Below are 19,216 nucleotides of genomic sequence, written 5' to 3'. Positions count from 1 at the left end.
GGGAATTGTTGGTGAGAATGGCATGATCGGCGGAGGTTGAATGATGATGCAAGGTCGTATAAATCGTCTGTTTTGTATAGTCACTCTTCCCGAGCCATCTACTCTGATTTTGTATTGTCTGTAAGGTAGGATTTCTACAATTCGACCAGTCCTGTTCCAGTGTCGTGGCTTGTTTGGGACTTGTGATTGTATAACGACTGTTGTCCCAACTGACAGTGGAGGGAGTTGTCTCGATGTGTTGTTATATTTGTCGATAATGATGTGATGGCGGTTAGCTAGTTTCTGCTCGCGTTCCCCTGCAGATATAATCCATTGTGGATGGGGACGGTAATGCTGTGGATTTGTAGGAACGTGATCCCGCAGTTGTCTATGCAGAAGTATCTGAGCTGGGCTGAGATCAATGTCTTGCAGAGGAGTGTTCCTGTATTGTAGGATTGCCTGTGCTGCCTTATTATTATTCAGAGAACCGTCAGGTGATGTGCTATCACGAATGATCCTCTTGGCAGTTTTAACTCCGAGCTCTGCCCGTCCATTAGATTGTGGGTAAGATGCTGAGGACTTTCGATGCTTTATTCCCCAATCAGTTAAAAAGTTCTGGAATTCGGATGAGGTGAATTGAGGTCCACCGTCTGAGTCAAATTCTTCTGGTGCTCCATAGGATGTGAATAACCCACGACATGAGTTGATGAGCTCTTTAGTGATTGATCGATGTGGTGGGTAATGAAAAATACTGATCCAACCACTGAATCTGTCTACAACAGATAGGTAGCAGTGGTTCCCCAGTACAAAGTAGTCGGCGCATATGTGTTGAAAGGGATACTGTGGCGCCGGGCTCGATATCATTGGCTCTTTAGTTTGAGATGGAGCGTATTTCGTGCATGTGAGGCATCCAAATCGAAAGTTTCGGATCATGGCGTTCATGCCCGGCCAATAGACTGATTGGTTTGCTCTTGCTTTCATGCCTGTGATCCCTTGATGCGCAGAGTGTAGTGACCTCAGTATGGTCTTGCGAAGGGGAGTGGGAATAACTATGCGAGAGTCCATTAGTATTACATTGTCTTTAGTTGATAGGCGATCTCTCACACCCCAATAATCCCGGATTTCAGGCGGTGTCCCATGTCTTGTGTTAGGGAATCCATTCTCAATTGTTTTGCTGAGTATGTTGTAGCTTTTGTCAGACTTTCCATGGCTTCTAATGTGATCCAGGATCACAAGCGCATCGTCATCATTTATTGAGTTGATGACAGATTGTTGAATTGCGTGAACACGAGCTTCGCACTGCTCTGTTGTTGTTACTTCATCAGATGATGGGTCATTTCGTGCTATGTCCATCACTGCATTTTTCGTATCTGTTATTTCCAAGGCTGTGGGATTGCGTGATAAAGCATCGGGTGCTTTGTGCCATTTCCCTGGGCAATGCTGCATTGTGAATCTATATCGCAGGGTGTGTTCTTTCAAGTTTTGTATTCGAGGATTTTTAATACTATCCAGGTCTCGATCTTTAAAGATTCCCAATAAGGGTTTGTGGTCAGTGGACACAATGAGGTTTTGGCAACCTAAGGTAAACATTCGTGCGTGTTGTAAGGCCCAGGATACTGCTAATGCTTCTCCTTCAGTGGGTGAGTATCGACTTTCTGTTGGCGTGGTGAACCTGGAGTTGGCATAAACCAAATGCCAACCATCTTTGCAGCAAATAGGAACTTTATCGATCGAGCAATCACAGTATTTTTGAAGAAGAACGTATCCGATCCCATCTTTGCACATTGCACATTGGAGGCAAGTTGCACGTTTTGTGTCAAAGGAACGTATGCCCTGTTTAACTGTCTCACACAGTAATTGTTTTGATGTTTCAAATATTTTTTCCAAAGCTTCATCCCAGTAAAATTTTGAGTTTGGCTTTATGAGTTCACGAAAAGGTAACATTATTTCACTTATTGAATAAGCCCATGAAACTTGATTAACTAAACCAAACCAAGATCTGGCTCCAGTGATGTCTTTAGGGACTGGGAAATCTCTAATTGCTTTGAGAAGTTCTGCTGATGGTGTTATGCCATCTGGTGTTATGTTGTATCCTGCGAATGAGATTGTGTCTCTGCAAAATTTAAATTTCTTTGAATTCAGTACAATGCCATTTGTTGCGCATGTTGCTAGGTAATCCCAAGTGTGGAAGAAGGCTTCTTCTATATTTGTATCATATAGTAGCGTGTCGTCAACGCATTTTACTTTGCGAGGTGTATTGTTTATAATATCATCATAACGTCTTGTGTATGCATCTCCAGCTGCAATGAATCCTTGAGGCATTCGTTTGTACATGTATCTTCCCCATTCAGTTATGAAAGTCGTTAAATGCTGACTTTCCTCATCCAGTTCTATGACGTGATATCCATCTACAGCATCCAGTACGGTCTTTTTAGTTTTAGGAGGTATCTGACATGCCAGTTGAAATGGTGTCTGACAATGATGAGTTTCTCTCAATGACTGGGAGTTTAGGTGCTGGAGGTCTATAGTACGTCTGGGTGTGCCATCCTTCTTTGCAATTGTTACCATTCTGCTGCACCATTCAACTGGTTGCCCTACAGGGACAGGTTCTATAATACCCCTTTCTACATCTCTGTCTAGACTGGATTTCACTGCTTCTTTCCAGTGGTATGGTACTGGAATAGGAGTATGATGTGCAAATGGTTGAGCATCAGACTTTAGGTGAATGTGGGCTGGGGGTGCATTCATTTTTGGAAATGGTGTGACATTGTTAAATGCAGTGTTTGCAAATTCCGCCAATAAGTACTTTTCCAGTCGGGGGACGTTCGTGTCCATTGGTGGGAATGGCAAATTTCTTGGTCGTTTTGGTAATTGGTCCAATGAATTCTCACTAGTGGGGATGTCTGCTGTGCTAATTTTTGCCACGTTTGCTTCCATTTCCATAGGGTAAGGAAATGCTTTAGAAAGGATTCTGGTATCAATGCAGCCTTGGCGACTGAGGTACATACGATCCACTTTGTTACAAATGTAAACTTGTTGTGTGGTAGAGTGTCCACCAATTACAAATTTGACCGGCAGCCAGCCGAAGCAAGTCAGTGTTGATCCTCCAACTGCCGTCACTATCTTATGACATTTAAGCAACTGATTTTGTTTGATTTGCATGCTCTGCAAATGCTTTGGGCCAGCTAAGCAAATGTTTGCTCCACTATCTGGGAATATTAGTACCGTGCATGGTTTCGAGTTGCGATTCTGAGGAAATGGATGTACTGTTGCTTGAATTTCATCCATTCCATGTTGTCCTGTAGTAAAGCAGTGACGTTTTTTGTTATAACGTACATGAGCTAGTAGGGCATTAGCTTCTGCTTGTGGTTGGTTTTTCTGGGGCTGATTCACCTGTCGGCAAACTCGAGCAAAGTGATTGAGCTGTTTACAGTTGGTGCAAGTTTTCCCCCAGGCAGGACATTTTGTTGAACGGTTCCTTGAACCTGGAAATCCGTGAGATAGACTTCCACAACCTGCGCATGGCCTTTGCGATTCGCGGGTGTTTGGTGTTTGTTTGTTGTAAGTTTGTGCCGCATATACTTCTGCGGTTTTCTGAAGTTTTGATTGGTCTCTTACAGCGGTTTCAAAGGCTTCTGAATGTTTGATAACATCTTCTAAAGTCTTAAATTGGTTGGCCTTGGCGAGCAATTCAGTCTGGAGGCTTGTGCTATGGACACCTCTGATGAATTGATCTCGAACGTGGTGTGACGATAGGTTGTGTTTGCATTGAGGACAAGAAAATTCACAGTCCACTGCTACTGACTTCAGTCTGGTGATGAATTCCTGAATAGATTCTGTTTCTGTTTGAATTATTGCACCAAAGTTCATGCGATGAACTGTGGGGTTTGAACGTTGTGTAACAATTGTTTCAATTGCTTTAAGAATATCCTCTTCATCGAGACTGAAAAAGTCCGTTACTGTGTTGATTATGCTTGTTTGAACTGCTTCATCGCACATGTTGTATAACTGGGAACTGTATTGTTCATCAGAAAGTTTTGTCATTTTCTCAAACACTTCCCAATCTGTTTTGAATTTTCGAAATTGAGGTCGTGTCATGTTTATTTCTATCCGCGGCATTCTGGGTGGAGGAGGCTTTATGATATTAGAGTCATTTCTTGGTGCATCTATTGTTTGTTGTGTGTGGGCTTCGAGTGTCATTTTTGTTTTGCTGTGGCTGAGGATGGCTAAAATATCCCCAACAGCTTGGATACCCAAATCAGACAAATCTGTTTTAGATAGATTAGGAAGTGTGACTTCAGTTATACGGTTTTCCATGAATTTTCTAGAATATATTGATGCTTCCTCCGCAGGTATTTCAGCTGATATGAAAAAATCTCTCCAACTGTATCCTGCTCGCAGCGCCATATTTAAATCAATTCACATGAAGTATTAACTATAGTACAAGGCCAACCAAGTTAAGCAATCTAAGTAAAATACAATCTAAAGAACAAGAACGAAACAGTTAAAACATGCAATGAAATATAATGTAATGTTCAAATATGATGTGATAAATACTGTGCTGTACGTCCATGGGTTAGGCAACAGCTGTGTTTTCCGTTTTTTCCTGAATCAGCAAAACGGAAGGGTCATAAATCAATCACCATATTTCGTGGTAGCCGCTTTCTTTCTGAAGTGCCGTTATCGGGCAGGGATTGCTTCATTGCACCGGCCACGTTTTTGTTTTTAGGATTAAGACAAATAACAGCGGGTACACAAAGTCAATTAAATAATCGGCAGACACTTTGGCATACATTATAAAATATATCAGCCCATATATGAAGCTCACATAAATCATGTTTGAGAAGACTTGCGAAAAATAACCAAATTTATTGCCGTGTCCGCTCAGGATATCTGGACTACCTTAATATAAAATAATGATTGTAAAATATTTTCAATCAAAAATGTCCTCATGTTATACGTTTGGTACTTCAAGTCGGCGCTGATTTAATTCCTTTCATGTTGGCAGTAATTTAGTTGTGCCGCAAAGTGCTGTCTTCCATTACGATAAAACAGAAAATATAATAATCGAAAATTGTTTTAATTAAAATGTGGACAGCGGCGCTAGAATGTATGTGTCATATACAAGATCATAGCGAATCGCGATATTTGAATATTAAATTTGAATTGAACATCATTGACTGTAATAGATGCGTGCGCCGTGTTACGATTTGTGGAAACGGCGTATATGCGAATTTTTATAAATTCACTATTTCGAAGCTGTTATTAGGGAGTCGGCTTATCCGCATGATAGGCGTATAGTCGAGAAAATACGGTAGGTCTTTATATACTATGGGATTGTGATGTTTAGTAAATAGCAACTCTTGTACTTATGAGAAATAAAGTAGTGAAGTGAACGGATATATAAGGGTATTTCATATCATGTTTATGTCTGTGTAGGCTAGACGTACGCAGTTATTTGATATGTACATTTTTCGGTACTCCCGTATTATGCGAACCAAGTTGGCGGACACCGGAACATTGTATGTGTATCAGGTTAAGGTTAGGCCAAAATTTTATTCCAATTTTCTTTATTTTAGTTCTCTTTCGAGTTCGGGTACTAGCCAAGTGACTCCCGTAGTATTGGTAACTGAAATTATGGCCTAACCGTAGCCTGGTACACATACAACATTCTGGTGTCTGCCATCTTGGTTCGCATACTACAGGAGTACCCTTTTTTTTACCTATTCCATGACGTTTTTTATCACTTTTCTGGTCTCTAGGCTTGAGTTTCATCGTCAAATTTCATTCACTTTTTAAATCAAAGGCAATTGTGAATTTGAGAAAATTCATGAATAATAAACTCTTTATCAATATATATGGAAAAACTCCTCAAATGAATATTTTTTCCATCGACACAATATCTGTGCATCATTATTGTGAACCCAGAGTGTGCGGATTCTGTTATTTAATTTACATTAATTGATGACTGTTATCTGTAATATAGATAACTTGCATGGCATAAGATGCATTTAAATAAAGGGTGACACAAAAACTAGAACCCAGGTCATTCATATCGTACAGTATTTATTTATACGTATTTCATTTATACGGGTGTGCTACAGGCGGGTAATAACTCGGCCCGCCAAGCCATTTTGTGTGGCCCTTCTCAACAATCTGATTTTTCCCCATCAGGCATAAAATCGATACCAATTTGACAGTTCGTATTTTAAAAAACTGCTTGCATGGGTACATAATACATGATAAAATACATAAATAAAATAAAGTACATAAAATACATATTGTGTGACCAGTCAGTTTTTAAGGGTTGCTACAACTTCTGTCAAGGCTGATGTTAATGGACTATGCAATAACATGAAATTTCCAAGTGTCCCACTAAAAAAATACGGGATTTGGTCATGGTGCATCTTACATAATATAAATATTGATAAGAGCATGTGAGCATGTGTACATTTCATATCTATTTGGAACGATGTATTACTGCAGTGTTTGCTAATCCTGCATTTTCCATCAAGTAAAATTGTATTGAACTGTAAAAATCGAAAGGGCCAACCTTTTTCTTCTAAGATATTTTAAAAATCAAGCAAAGTTTTCAACTTTTTTATCAAAATTAATCTTGTATTTCAGCACCCAATTTTAAATTCAAGATGGATTTGTTTCTAATTTTGACTCTGAAAACTGAGAGAAAAGGGCCAGCCATAAATCGAATTGACATAAACTGCTTTAAGCCCCGCGTCAATGTTAATTATTATCACACAATTCTGCACCATAACTCTTAATAGTCCCAGTAGCTCGTGTGGCACATTGGTGGTCGCCCGTAACTTTGCTTAGAGATCAATCTTCTATATTTCTGAGTTAAGTCCGTGTGACCCTTCTTTGAGCAAATTTGTTTATGAAAAACGACCCTCGATTCCCTACTCTGGGATGATATATACTTTTTGTGATAGAAAACATACGGTAATCAATTTTGATTCGATTTATATCCTCGCGTTAGCGCTGATCTCACATATAAGTCGACCCTAAAACAACCATAATAAAATAGTGAATTTATAAATATACCGTAATTTAATGAATTTAGTAATTAATAAAAATTTATAAGCTGGCCCTACAAATTGTAACACATGGTACGCACCTATCACAGCAAATGATTGCAGAAGAGAATTAATGAAAATGATAAATATCTCTGTCAAACCCTTTGTGCGGTCATAGTTATAAGCGCATAAGTCGAATTTTTAGTGCGATCAGGGTTATGAGTGTATAAGCCGTCCCCTTAGTTTAACAACTTTTTTTTTGAGTTTTAAACTTGACTTATATACGAGGATATACGGTGATTTATAGCTCTTGCTCATGGTAAAAGATAAAGTTTTTGAAAGTCTCCTGTCATAACCCCCATGTTAAAATAACCCTGTTCAAACGACTATGCAATGCGAAACTGTAATCTTCTTATATCTTTAATTTGTAATTCATAGTTTTGTTATTTTTTTATATTTAACATTGTTTGCTAACACTGATCAAAACTAACGGAGAACTCACACTGTGATAAAAAAAAAATTACATTTCAAAATTTTGTGTGTTTAACTTGTATTTCATTGTATTTCAAACCAGAATTGGATTTAAAATTACGTCGTGATCGTGAAAACCAAGCACACATGAAGTGGTTGCAGGGACAAGAAGAAAAGAGAAGAAAGATCGAAGAAAATAAAATGAAAGATGACCAACACAGGAGGGAGGTAGAGATGAGAAAGAAACAACAATTGGACGAGGATAAGGTATCTTGACTTTTTTCAAGTATTATCAGATCACTTCCTTTGCTGTTCTAAAATTCTTTTTATCACGCCAAACAACCATCTAGTAGGGCAGCTAGCCTCAAGAATGTGACTTTGGAGATTTGGCTATTTCAAGATCATGCTTTCTTTTAAAACTGTGTGAAAATGATTTTGGCAGTCTTTTTGACGTTCCCGAAGTATGCGTACCAAGATGGACAAAAATCCTGAACACAGTATGTGTACCACAGTACCAGGTTAGGATGAGGCCATAATTTTATTCCAATTTTCCTTATTTTAGTTCTATTACGAGTTCGGTGACTAGCCAAGTGACTCTCGTAGTACTTGTACCTGAAATTATGGCCTAACCCCAACCTGATACTCGTACTACGTTCCAGTGTCCCCCATCTTGTTGCAAATACTGCGGGAGTACTGTCATTTTAATACAGCAATCTGAAAAACTTCTCTGTACTATTCAGCTTCCACATCTTCTTACTGTATTCGTTTTGGCAGAATATTCAAGGCTTGCATCAATTGATTTCAATGGTGCCTAATGCATCGCCGTTTGGAATTTCAGTCATGACTTTGCTCAAAGATGAGTCTCCCTTAGTTTTGAGGGAGTGCAAATAAACTTGCCTTGAACGGACTCTCACAAAACACTTTCCTATTAATAATAATCTGAGAATCTCTGGTTTATTTACTTCTCAAATGGTTTGACGACGAAGTTTGAAGACGAAAAAATATTGTGTTTGAGTTTTTAGCTTTTGCTTTAACATTTTACTCCTAAAAATCTTGCTAAATAACTCTATCTCCTTCAGAAATCTAGCGATAACAACTGGATTGGTCTGAATAATAAATTTAAATTGTGCAGAAGAATGTCTTTCTTGATAAAAATATTCCAAGGTTTTTCAGGAATTAACCTTATCATATATAAATAATTGTGTATATTCAAATACGTTTAGTTTAGTACATCTCTGCTTATAACATTCACAAGTGAAGTGTACAAGCCAATTAAATTTGCATTTTTTTTCTATAATGTTTCCTACTTTTGCAGAAAAAAGCAGAAGCCAAGATCGCAAAGACTGAACAAGTTTTTGAAGTGAAAATGAGACATAAACGAAGTTCTTCGTCAGACAGAGGAAATAAAAGATGGTCGTGGGGAGGAGGTGTGATCTTGTAGATTTGGCTTCACTTTGCTTAAATTTTCTACAAATCATAGAGTTCAAAGACCAAATAGAAATCATACAATTTTGGGTGCTCCCGAAGTATGCGCACCAAGATGGCGCACAACCTAAACCCTAACCTTGTATGTATACTATGTTAAGGTTGTGCGCCATCTTGGTGCACATACTTAAACAATTTTGTAGGGTTAAAATTCCCAGTCTCGTCTACTTTACTATACAATTCCAGAGTCTCGCTGCACTATAACTATCAGTAAAGGTTACACGAGTCGCTAATCCCGAAGTATGTGAACCAAGATGGGGGATACCGGAATGTAGTATGTGTACCAGGTTAGGGTTGGGCCATAATTTCAGGTACAAATAGTACGGGAGTCATTTGGCTAGTCCCCGAACTCGTAATGGAACTAAAATAAGGAAAATTGGGATAAAATTATGGCCTAACTCTAACCTGGTACACATACTACAACATTCCATGTCCGACATCTTGGATCACATACTTCAGGAGTACCCACAAGACTAACTCCCAATCTTTCATCAATGCCTTTGCGCTAGTGGATCTGAATGCGCATAATGCAAGGATGTTGTAGCAGGAATAAACGTGACTATACTATGTAATCCAAGAGTCCTACTGTACACTAACACAAATATCAGCAGAACTCTTGGATTGCATGGTGAAGTCATGTTTATTCCTGCTACAGCATCCTTGCTATATATGCATACGGATTGACTAGCACAGAGAGGCATTGAGGAAGGATTGAGAGTTAGTCTCTGCTGGTCTGCTTTAGTACCATTATAAATTATAAATTCCCCATTAGCTGAGATAATTAAAGTGTGGGAGATCGGAATCATTTCATTTTTATTCTTCCCTTAATTAACATTTTAAATGCTAGTGCTGCTATTTTTATCATTGTTTCCCAGGCTAAATTGATAGAATTCCGGTACTCCCGTAGTATGTGAATCAAGATGGCAGACACCTGAACATAGTACCAGGTTAGGGTTAGGCCATAATTTCAGGTACAAATACTACGGGAGTCACTTGGCTAGTCCCAGAACTCATTATTGAACCAAAATAAAGAAAATTGGTATAAAATTATGGCCTAACCCTAACTTGGCACACATACTATGTTCTGGTATTCGCCATCTTGGTTCACATACTACGAGAGCACAAAAATTTCAAATCATATCAATGTACGCTCGACCTAGAATAACGCCAGTCATGATTCTACCAAAGCCAGGCATGGGAAGAATCAAATTTAAACAATAATAAGAAAACAAACTTATGATTTGCATATTCCAAATAGCTTATTGTAAAAAAAGGCATGAGACATTAACGATAAATCATTTGGTTTGGCTGACAAAATATTACAGAAATCTATTAGTGTTTGTGTGAAACAAGACTTCTGAATGACCTAGAATTATTAAATTGGTTCTGATTGCTAATTGATTGGTGTTTACTGTTCTGTTGATAAGATATTATTGCCCTTAATACATAGTGGTGTGATAACTAATAGTGCTTGAACTTGCTAACTCACTAATCGGTGCTCTAGAGGTGTGTGTACCAAAATGGAGGGAACTTATTTTGTTCGCCCACTTTACATCAAGTTGTGTAAAGGGACGACGGAAACCTATTGGAAGGGGGTATATTCACTTGGCTAACACAGACAGTTCCCAAACTCAAACAGCCGTAACCTGTTACACATACTATGGGAGTACCCATTATTAATCAATCAATGAGGGTTGTGGTTAACGGAATGATATCTATTTATCAGTTGGGAAAGAAGGGAGGATTAAATTTAAGAATATGTGTGCTTTGGCATTTAAATTGAAATATACTTTCATTCATGGTAATTTGATTTTAAAATGTTTTTTCTATGTCTTCAAATTCACACTAGAATTCTTTATAGTCTAGGTAGCTTTTGGTATTTTGGTGGACGCCCATAACGTTACTCAGAGATCAATATCCTTTATTATTGAGTTAGTGCTTTGAGCAAATATTCCATTTTATTATTAAATGAGTTAAATATTAAGAAATGCTTAGAAAATTAAGTCCAAATTTTGCTCAGTACAAAGCCATAACTGGTAATTCATAAATAACTATGATTTTCCAAAACCTCTCTCCCATAAAGACATTAATCTTTGAACATATGTAATTAAATAGGATTATCTATTTCCTACATGGTTTGATCAATCAGCCATATGTCAGTCTATTAGATTATATTAGATTAGGGAAAAGTGGGAGGTATTTGAAGTCCTTGTGAAATAGAAATCGGATTTTTCAAAAATTTCGAACAATAAAATAATCAGAAATTTTGTGTGGGATTTAAAATTGTGATACAACGTTTTTACAAAAAAAAAATGATTGGGATTCTTCATTTTACTTTGGAATTTTTCCTCTTTTTTATAATATCAAATTATATTAAATTAAATATAGGTAATAGGCATTTGAATTTGATGTAAAATTTGATACAAATAACGGAATCAGGTTTTTCAGAAATTAAAAATAATAAGATAATTGGATCGATAATCGACTTTTCAATAGCTTCAATAATACGATTTTAAATGAAATATAATGTCGAATTATCTTTTTCTAACGTCCAACTAATTGGCCGTCGAATAAAAAAAAAATTCTGATCTCGTGTTGCTTAAGCATTTTAAATTTATAACAGTCACCCATTTTTTTTATTACACAATTTTGAATTTTCAAGAGAGTGCTTAGTACCATAGAGTTAAGCTGTGATTCATATTTAGTTTGTGTAAACTAAAATTTACGCCCTCTGAGAATCTTGCTCTGCACACTAACGAAAATGGATAACAGGCAGATGTCTGGCTTGTCTGATGAAGTCTGACATTGGTCGGACAAAATCTACATTCGCGCCAGTGTGCAACGAGGCCCTCGAATCACATACAGTGTCCATATACATATTAACCACTATCAGAATTGCACAGAGGTGGTCTTGCGCAACCCCGAATTTTTAGGGACGTATAACCACAGTTATTTGCTTCATAATGCTTCTTATTTAAGAGTAATAACATGCATGGTGATAGCACCGTGATTTATAAGTGAAGCCGTAATTTATATATATTTTGCAGACTCAAAATTTTGTGCCCACATGTAATAATGCTTCTTATGTGCAAGTGATAACATGCCTGGTGTGTGCTTTTATTGGTGATCATGAAAAATAAGATTGATCAAACCTTGCCTAGTAGCTCCAAGCTAATGTCGCCAATCAAAAATGTTTGAAAGTTCCAATGGGAAATTCTATTCAGAAATATAATCAGCAAATGTTTAATGCGTTGCCAACTTTGCTTGGTTGGCCACGGTTACCGTACGATTGGCCTCAAACCCTCCATATTGCTCAATTATTTTGGCTAATTTCAATGTTGAATATTCACCAAATTGTTCATAATACCATGAGGTGGTGTATTGGATCCGACTATTGTACTTTTCGCCAGATCAATTTGTTCCGAGTATTCTCAAATTTTTTGGAACTTTTTTTTATTATTCATTTTGTCAAATTTGGTGAAATCTCAAATTCAAAAACCATACCCATCAGCTTATCAGGATGTAATAAATTGGTCAGGCAATGCTGAACTAGGGAGATTCCGGTTTTTCTAAATAGTTCCAACTCCTTGCATATTGTTAAATATCATTGGCTGGTTGTACAGGGAACAAAAGACGTGATTAATCAAGCGTGGTATAAAAATGCGAATGGCTTTTGCCAATACAAAACAAAAATGAAAGGATCTCTGAATCGAAACTTTTTCAGCTTGTAAGCTACGCAACAACCAACACCTTACATATCGTGAGATATCAGTAGTTGCTTGTATAGAGCCTCGCTTGGAGCGAAATAAGTAAATAGGCGATGTGGTTAAAAAAAATTCATATGAGTTTGATCAATCTTATTACTGTATGCCTCACTAACACAAACTGATTTGCTTGTTTTGATTTTGTCACTAAAATTTCATTTTTTATCACAAGGAGGTGTTGGTGGGGGTGGGGGAGGAGGTGGAAGAGGGGATTCCCCTTCGCCATTCCACTATTTCGATGCAACACGGATGACAAAAAGGACTCCTTCATCTGCTGGTAAACAAGAATGGCTAATTCTGCCTAATTTTGTTTGGTTCATGTTTTGTCTCCCAAGATGTTAATTTGAAAAAACAATTTACCAATAGCTAAATTGTAATAGTATTTCGTTAACTCGTGCAAAATTTTGGCAAAATTTAATTTTTTGGGTAATTTATGATGAATCTGTTTCAAAACATCATTTACTGTATTGTGTTGTCATAATTTGCCTCGTTTTTATGATTTATGATGTCATATTAAGAGGAGATTAATCAAATCTGCTTCCCAGAATAATAGCATTGCATGTTTTGCTTTGGATTTAATGAAATGATTGATGATTATGCATGATCTTATCATTTTTGCATTATGTATTTTTGATTTTATTTATTCTTATTTTGAGAAAACTGTGATTTGGATGGAAGTCAGACAAGTAGGCCCTTTTAGACTCTCAAGACTTGACTAGACCAGACCCACTAACTGTCATGGTCTAACTTAGCGATTAGGAATTTCAGAATCTCCCTTTTCCTGGTTATGCCCCCTATACATCTTTGTGCGACAATGGCCAATTACGGATCCAAAGTAGGAAGTTAACAAGGGTAAAGTTTTGAATAAACTCTTAAATATTAGTTTATTTAATTTCTGCCCATTTTAAGCAACTCTCATACACTCTTTTAATTTTGCCTCTTCTAAATGAATTACAACTTTTGGACTCGTAGTGTCTCTTCAATATAGTTTTCAATGTAATGAAATTTTACGGAAATTACATTCCTTTGAAGTTATTTTAGCATATTATTTGTTGAATGTTAATTTGGTTTAAATCAATTTCATGGGTGTCCATCATAAAGTGTGCATGAAAAACATAAAATTGAACTCACGGTCTCAGTTCTGACTTGATTCCCAATCTCACAGTTTTATCTTTTATTTGGAATGTTCACATTTATTTTAACACGTTTGCTTTTGTTTTAACCCAGAAACATTGAAATAACCAACATAATCAGTCAAAACTTTATTCGTGGTCCACTCTCACAATGTTGCCATAGTAACTAGAAATTTAGATTCTGATCGGCGACCGTTTTCAAATTTTGAATATTTCGGTTACACAGGGAAAAAAATTTTGAGAAATAGAAAATAATATAAGGTTGTCATAAAGTCCTGTATTAGATTATGTAAAAAAAAAATTTATGTTCTTGGTGCAACTAATAATGTGCGTATAAAATGGTATATGAATAAATAAAATAATTCAAATGAACACTGATTAAAATAAAACAAACCTGGTTAAGATATAATAAGAACTGTGAGAAAATTGTGAGAAGATATGGCCTTGCTTATTAACAGTAATAACAATTATGGACAATTAATAACATTATTTCTAAAAAAAATATTTTTTTCCTGAAATTTTCCAAAATTTCAAATTTTGTGTCTTCGATCATGGCCCAAAATAAACTTTTGACTGATTACTAACACTCAGGGAAGGCACAGCAGCGTCCCAGGTCAATGCATGCGAGTCATTTTGATGTTTCACAACTTGGCAGAATGTTTGGTAAGATTGCTGTGGTTTCTTTTTTTATTGATTTCGTTGCGAAGTTACACAACTGAAGCGTTGTCATACCGGCACCGAAGATGATATTACGCATTGCTCTTGTATTTTGCCAATTGATGCATTTGAAATTTTGTTTGCATACTTAAAATATATATTTTAGAATGACCGGACCGTGGTAATTTTCAAATTTTGTGGATAGGATAGGATAGGATTTACATATTTATCCCGGGGGAGAGGAAAGCCGATATGACGGCTTATCCATATGGCGAACCACGGCCTCTCGTCCGGTTACCATTCCAAGTCTGGTATGAGATTAGTTTTTTACTGTATTGTTTTTTTTTTTCGGAAGCATGGACTTGGTGGTGAAGGAAGCCGTAACCGACCAGCGGTTACGTGAACCACCCAACGTCAGCGAGGAGTCCATCAATCCTCTCGCACATAACCATCCCTGCATGGGATTCGAACCTGCGAACCCACGCAGAGTAATTAGAGGTACGGTGGCGATCGTATTCCTAGCGCTTAGCCCGTAGAGCCACGACCGTGAACGACCTTTGGTGAAAATAGTGGAGTAGCGCTGCCGTAGAGTTGAGCCATGATTTATATCTAGTTTGAAAAACTAAAATTTGTGCCAAACTTTGAGAATTTTGCTCTGCACAACAACTAAAATGTATATCTGTAACCACTGTGGTTATATGATAACATGAACTAATATGTTGAAGGCATTTGTTTTGGAATGCTGTGAGCTCGACATCTTCACAGCATTTGGTTCCAAAAAGATCGTTTATTTCATAAAATTTGTAGTTTTTGAAATGGAATTATTATGTCAAATTTTACAATATTTCATTGCATCAATTTCCCTGCTTAAAGGATAAGCTTAAAATATTGTAAGTGAGAATTCCAAAAATCGCAACTACTCAAGACTTTGGGTATTACTAGGGTTAGTCTGGAACCAAAATGTTTATCATGTACGGAGGGTGCTTTTTTTTATCATAACTTATGCTGTTTGATTACTATAAATATATGTTTCATTTAATAACCCAAGCCAAGTATAATTTTTCCTAACCATCAAATATCAATTGTATATTAATTCTGAGAAAAAGTAGGCACACAGTTTATTAGGAAAGGGAAGTTACAAGGAACCAAAGCTGGCTTCTTAAGCATTGTCACACAAGGATGATGCCTCATTGCAGTTCACAAAATTTATTTGCTATTATGTTACTGCCTATACTATTAGCATTTTCAAAAAAATATCATAATGTATCAGTTAACTCAGGGTTTCCCAAACTGGGCCCCCAGGGGTCCGCGACGACAACACAGGGGGTCCGCAGCGATATTAAGAGTCTGAAATATATATATTTCACTGTCACATGGACATTCGTAAACGAGATAAAGACGATCCTTGCGTCTGTGAGGAAGACTTCCGTCACAGAGCTACATGGTCAGTAATAATTGACTGTATGCGTTATTGAGTTATCACCAGTTGAGAACTTGTGCGACTTTGCCAAGGTCATTTGAGCCCCGTTGTGGCAAGAAAGAAGCGTGAAACCAAGTTAATTGTGCGAGACTATCCAAAAATACACAATTAAATTAGTTCCACATGTTCAATTAGTACCGACAGTCCTGACATCGAGGTGCAAAAAGATCATAATTTTATCGCATTGCCCTTAGCCTACTAATATTTAACGTTAGTATGTATGGATTCAGACTTCATGAGTTCTATTTCGACCAAACATATGTAAGACTGTATGGAATCGATGCCATAGAGTCGGGCCTATTAATTTTCTTGTCACAAATTGATTCTTCACATTAATGTCATTTGTGTTGTTGTGTTCTAAATTCAGATGAAACGTTATTCATCGTCATCGTTGGTTAGGCACATAAATTGATTCGCATTGGATGGGGGGGGGGGGCGTAAAAAATAGGATTCACAAACAGGGGTCCGCGGGCTAAGAAGTTTGGGAAACCCCGAGTTAACTTATCCCAAGTAGATTGTTATAAGATGAAATATTGTTTAAAGTAGAGAACATGTATTTGACATAATTATTCTTATTGCTTGCAGATGACAATGCCACTGATCAGATGAAGACTGGTTCAATGACCAATCTCGGTGGGTTGTTTTTATTTCCTCTTGGGATAATTAAAAGCCTATTGCTTATGTCAGCGATTCCCAAACTTTATTTTCATTAGGGAAAAAACTCAAGGCACACCTACACGAAAACAAAATTGCTGTCGTCAAATAAAACTCAATTTTGTGATCGTTAATGTATATTTTATGTTTTTTTTAAGTTTATAAACATGTGGGGCTAAAGAATGAAGGCAATGTCAACAAAACAACATAACATCATAACATTTCCAAATATTTATCTAATGAGAGGTTTTCAGCTGCTGCTCTGAACACATCTTTTCAAATATTCAATCCTATATTAGTTATGTTCGACCCAATTCTAGTAATTTTCAGGGCGTACTCAACAAATCGCTAGGCCGACATCCCCCTGTGAACAGCTGGCCTATATGATTGGTTATTATTTATTTGGTGCTGCGTTTCAAGCCATTACTCAGGCCAAGATATGCTTATGTTGTCACATTACTTACATCATCTTTCCTGTTATATATAGCTTTCCCAATTTATAACACCCTCAAGTGTGATACTGATCTAGGGTCTGTCTGCACAATATACTGGCCCTGGTTCCATTTGATAATTTCATGGCCGAATTTATACACAGAAAGTCATTTTTTAGTGATTTTACCCATAAGATCATTATGCTATGCTGGCATTGACCAGTTAAAATGTGGGAGTTAAGGTTACAGCACAGTTATTTCAGGATGATAATCAACTGCACAAAATGTAAATAAGAACATAATAACACCGAGTGCATTCATATGAAACGATAATGGCTAAGCATCCTTGTGCCTGGCAAAAGCCTTGTTTAGTCATATGATTTTGCAGTCTCATTGTTACTCCTGTAATGTGTTTTAGGTTTGGCACAATTTTATTTCGATTTTCCTTATTTTAGCTCTATTACAAGTTCGGAGACTGTCCTTGTTACCCAAGTGAACATTCCCCTGCACATAGGCTTCCGACCCTTTACACAACTTGATGTAAAGTAGGCGAACAAAATTAGTTACCTCCATATTGGTACACATACTCTTGGAGCACCATCTTATCAGCCTTCTTCCCAGGATATACTTGTCCTATTCATTGCACCTGAAAACAAATTCACAACTTTAATTTTTTTCTTTCAGCATCGCCATCGTCTTCCAAGCCACAGAACGACAGGTTTTCTAAGAGCCCTCTGCTCATCAACACAACCCACATGAACTTTGCTATGGGTCTCAGATCTTACGAACCCCATGCTGGGGCAGGGAGGGGAGTCTCACCCGGTAAGTTATAATTTGTGTGAATTTGCATTTTTAAAAAGAAACTTGATATTGAACATATTTTTCTATATTGATGCTAGAGCAAGGATGCCCAAAATTGAGCAAATGCATTCAAAGTAATCAAATCAAGGGCTTTTGTTGCCACCGTATATAGTTTGTTGTTCCCTACAGGTGTAAAACTAAATACCAATTGTAATAAAACATCAAACCTGGTTAAGATGTGTTGAGAACTGACTTCTTATTGACAAAATTGAATTTGTAACATGGCTCAATGATTTTTATTTTATTCGTTCATAATGACGTATTAAGATTTCAATTTTGTTATGAAGTCAAAATATATTAATAAGAACTAACTTCATAACATCAATGAACTTTTTTATTTTACCGGTATTCCTCCAAAAGGTCTTGTTACAATTTTGGAGGTGTTTATTTAAGATTTTTACTTAATTCAATATACATGTATGGACCAGCAAACTATATACAGTATTCATGAATTCCCTTTGCAATTTAAAAAAATTTAAAACTCTGTAGTAAATAATTATCATTTTGAATATTTGGCATATAACAGCCCTAAACCCTTACTTTTACTACCTACCGCCCTACCGGTACATCATAAAAATGTGAATAGTAATCAAATCAATGTTATCTCAAAACATTCTGTATTATCAAATTCAATTCCTATAAGTTTATAATGATATGTTAACATTTTTCTCTGAATGACAAAGTTTAGAATAGTATTACATGTCACAACAATTATATTGGGAATGTATTCAAAGTTAAACATTTTCTGTTTTGGCCATCCCTGTAAAGGTATACACATTTAAATAACTTATTCAGCTTTTTAGCCGTGTTTGTTTGATAATGTGTGTTGTTCAAACGACAGTCTTGTTTGCAATTGCTGTTTGTTTGAGTAGTAAATCTTTTTGTCCTAATCCTAAAGAATGTGTTCTGTGTGAGGGTTTTAACAACCTGTAATGCATTGATTTGTTCATATTCAAACTATTGCAGTATAATGAGAGGTTTTGTTCAGCTGCTTATTTGTCAGGAATATGTGTCACACTCAAAAGGGCTGTCCTCTATTATTTCAGAAGGTCCCTTGCATACAAAATATTTGAATGTTATATAGGGTTTTGGTACAGGGTGACTCAAAAAACAGAACACACAAAATTTCAAGCATAGCATATTCTAGGAAGAACATAACTTTTAGGCAGAGCGTCCTAGATTATTGGTACTTTTTAGTTACAACTTACAAGCAAACACAATGAAATTTGAGTGTTGAACTCTATTTCGTAGAAGTATTAGGAACTATGGG

At 36.7% G+C, this 19,216-nt stretch overlaps 1 protein-coding gene across 7 annotated transcripts in view; it reads left to right on the top strand.

Annotated features, from left to right (window-relative positions):
- The window catches only part of LOC120337443 (uncharacterized), a 53,538-nt gene that overhangs the window by 14,948 nt on the left and 19,374 nt on the right, over positions 1–19,216 (top strand). For 6 of the 7 annotated variants that reach the window (XM_078116876.1, XM_039405202.2, XM_039405198.2 and 3 more), the window contains 5 exons: positions 7,585–7,748; positions 8,797–8,908; positions 14,455–14,526; positions 16,586–16,633; positions 17,770–17,907. In XM_078116876.1, the coding sequence (XP_077973002.1) occupies positions 7,585–7,748; positions 8,797–8,908; positions 14,455–14,526; positions 16,586–16,633; positions 17,770–17,907 (534 nt within the window). The remainder of the gene's footprint in view (positions 1–7,584; positions 7,749–8,796; positions 8,909–14,454; positions 14,527–16,585; positions 16,634–17,769; positions 17,908–19,216) is intronic. The other variant, XM_078116877.1, reaches the window with a different exon arrangement.

Source organism: Styela clava, chromosome 10 (genome assembly GCF_964204865.1).
Source record: "Styela clava chromosome 10, kaStyClav1.hap1.2, whole genome shotgun sequence".
In the NCBI taxonomy this organism is placed as follows: domain Eukaryota; kingdom Metazoa; phylum Chordata; class Ascidiacea; order Stolidobranchia; family Styelidae; genus Styela; species Styela clava.
This window is presented reverse-complemented; position numbering and strand designations above follow the sequence as displayed.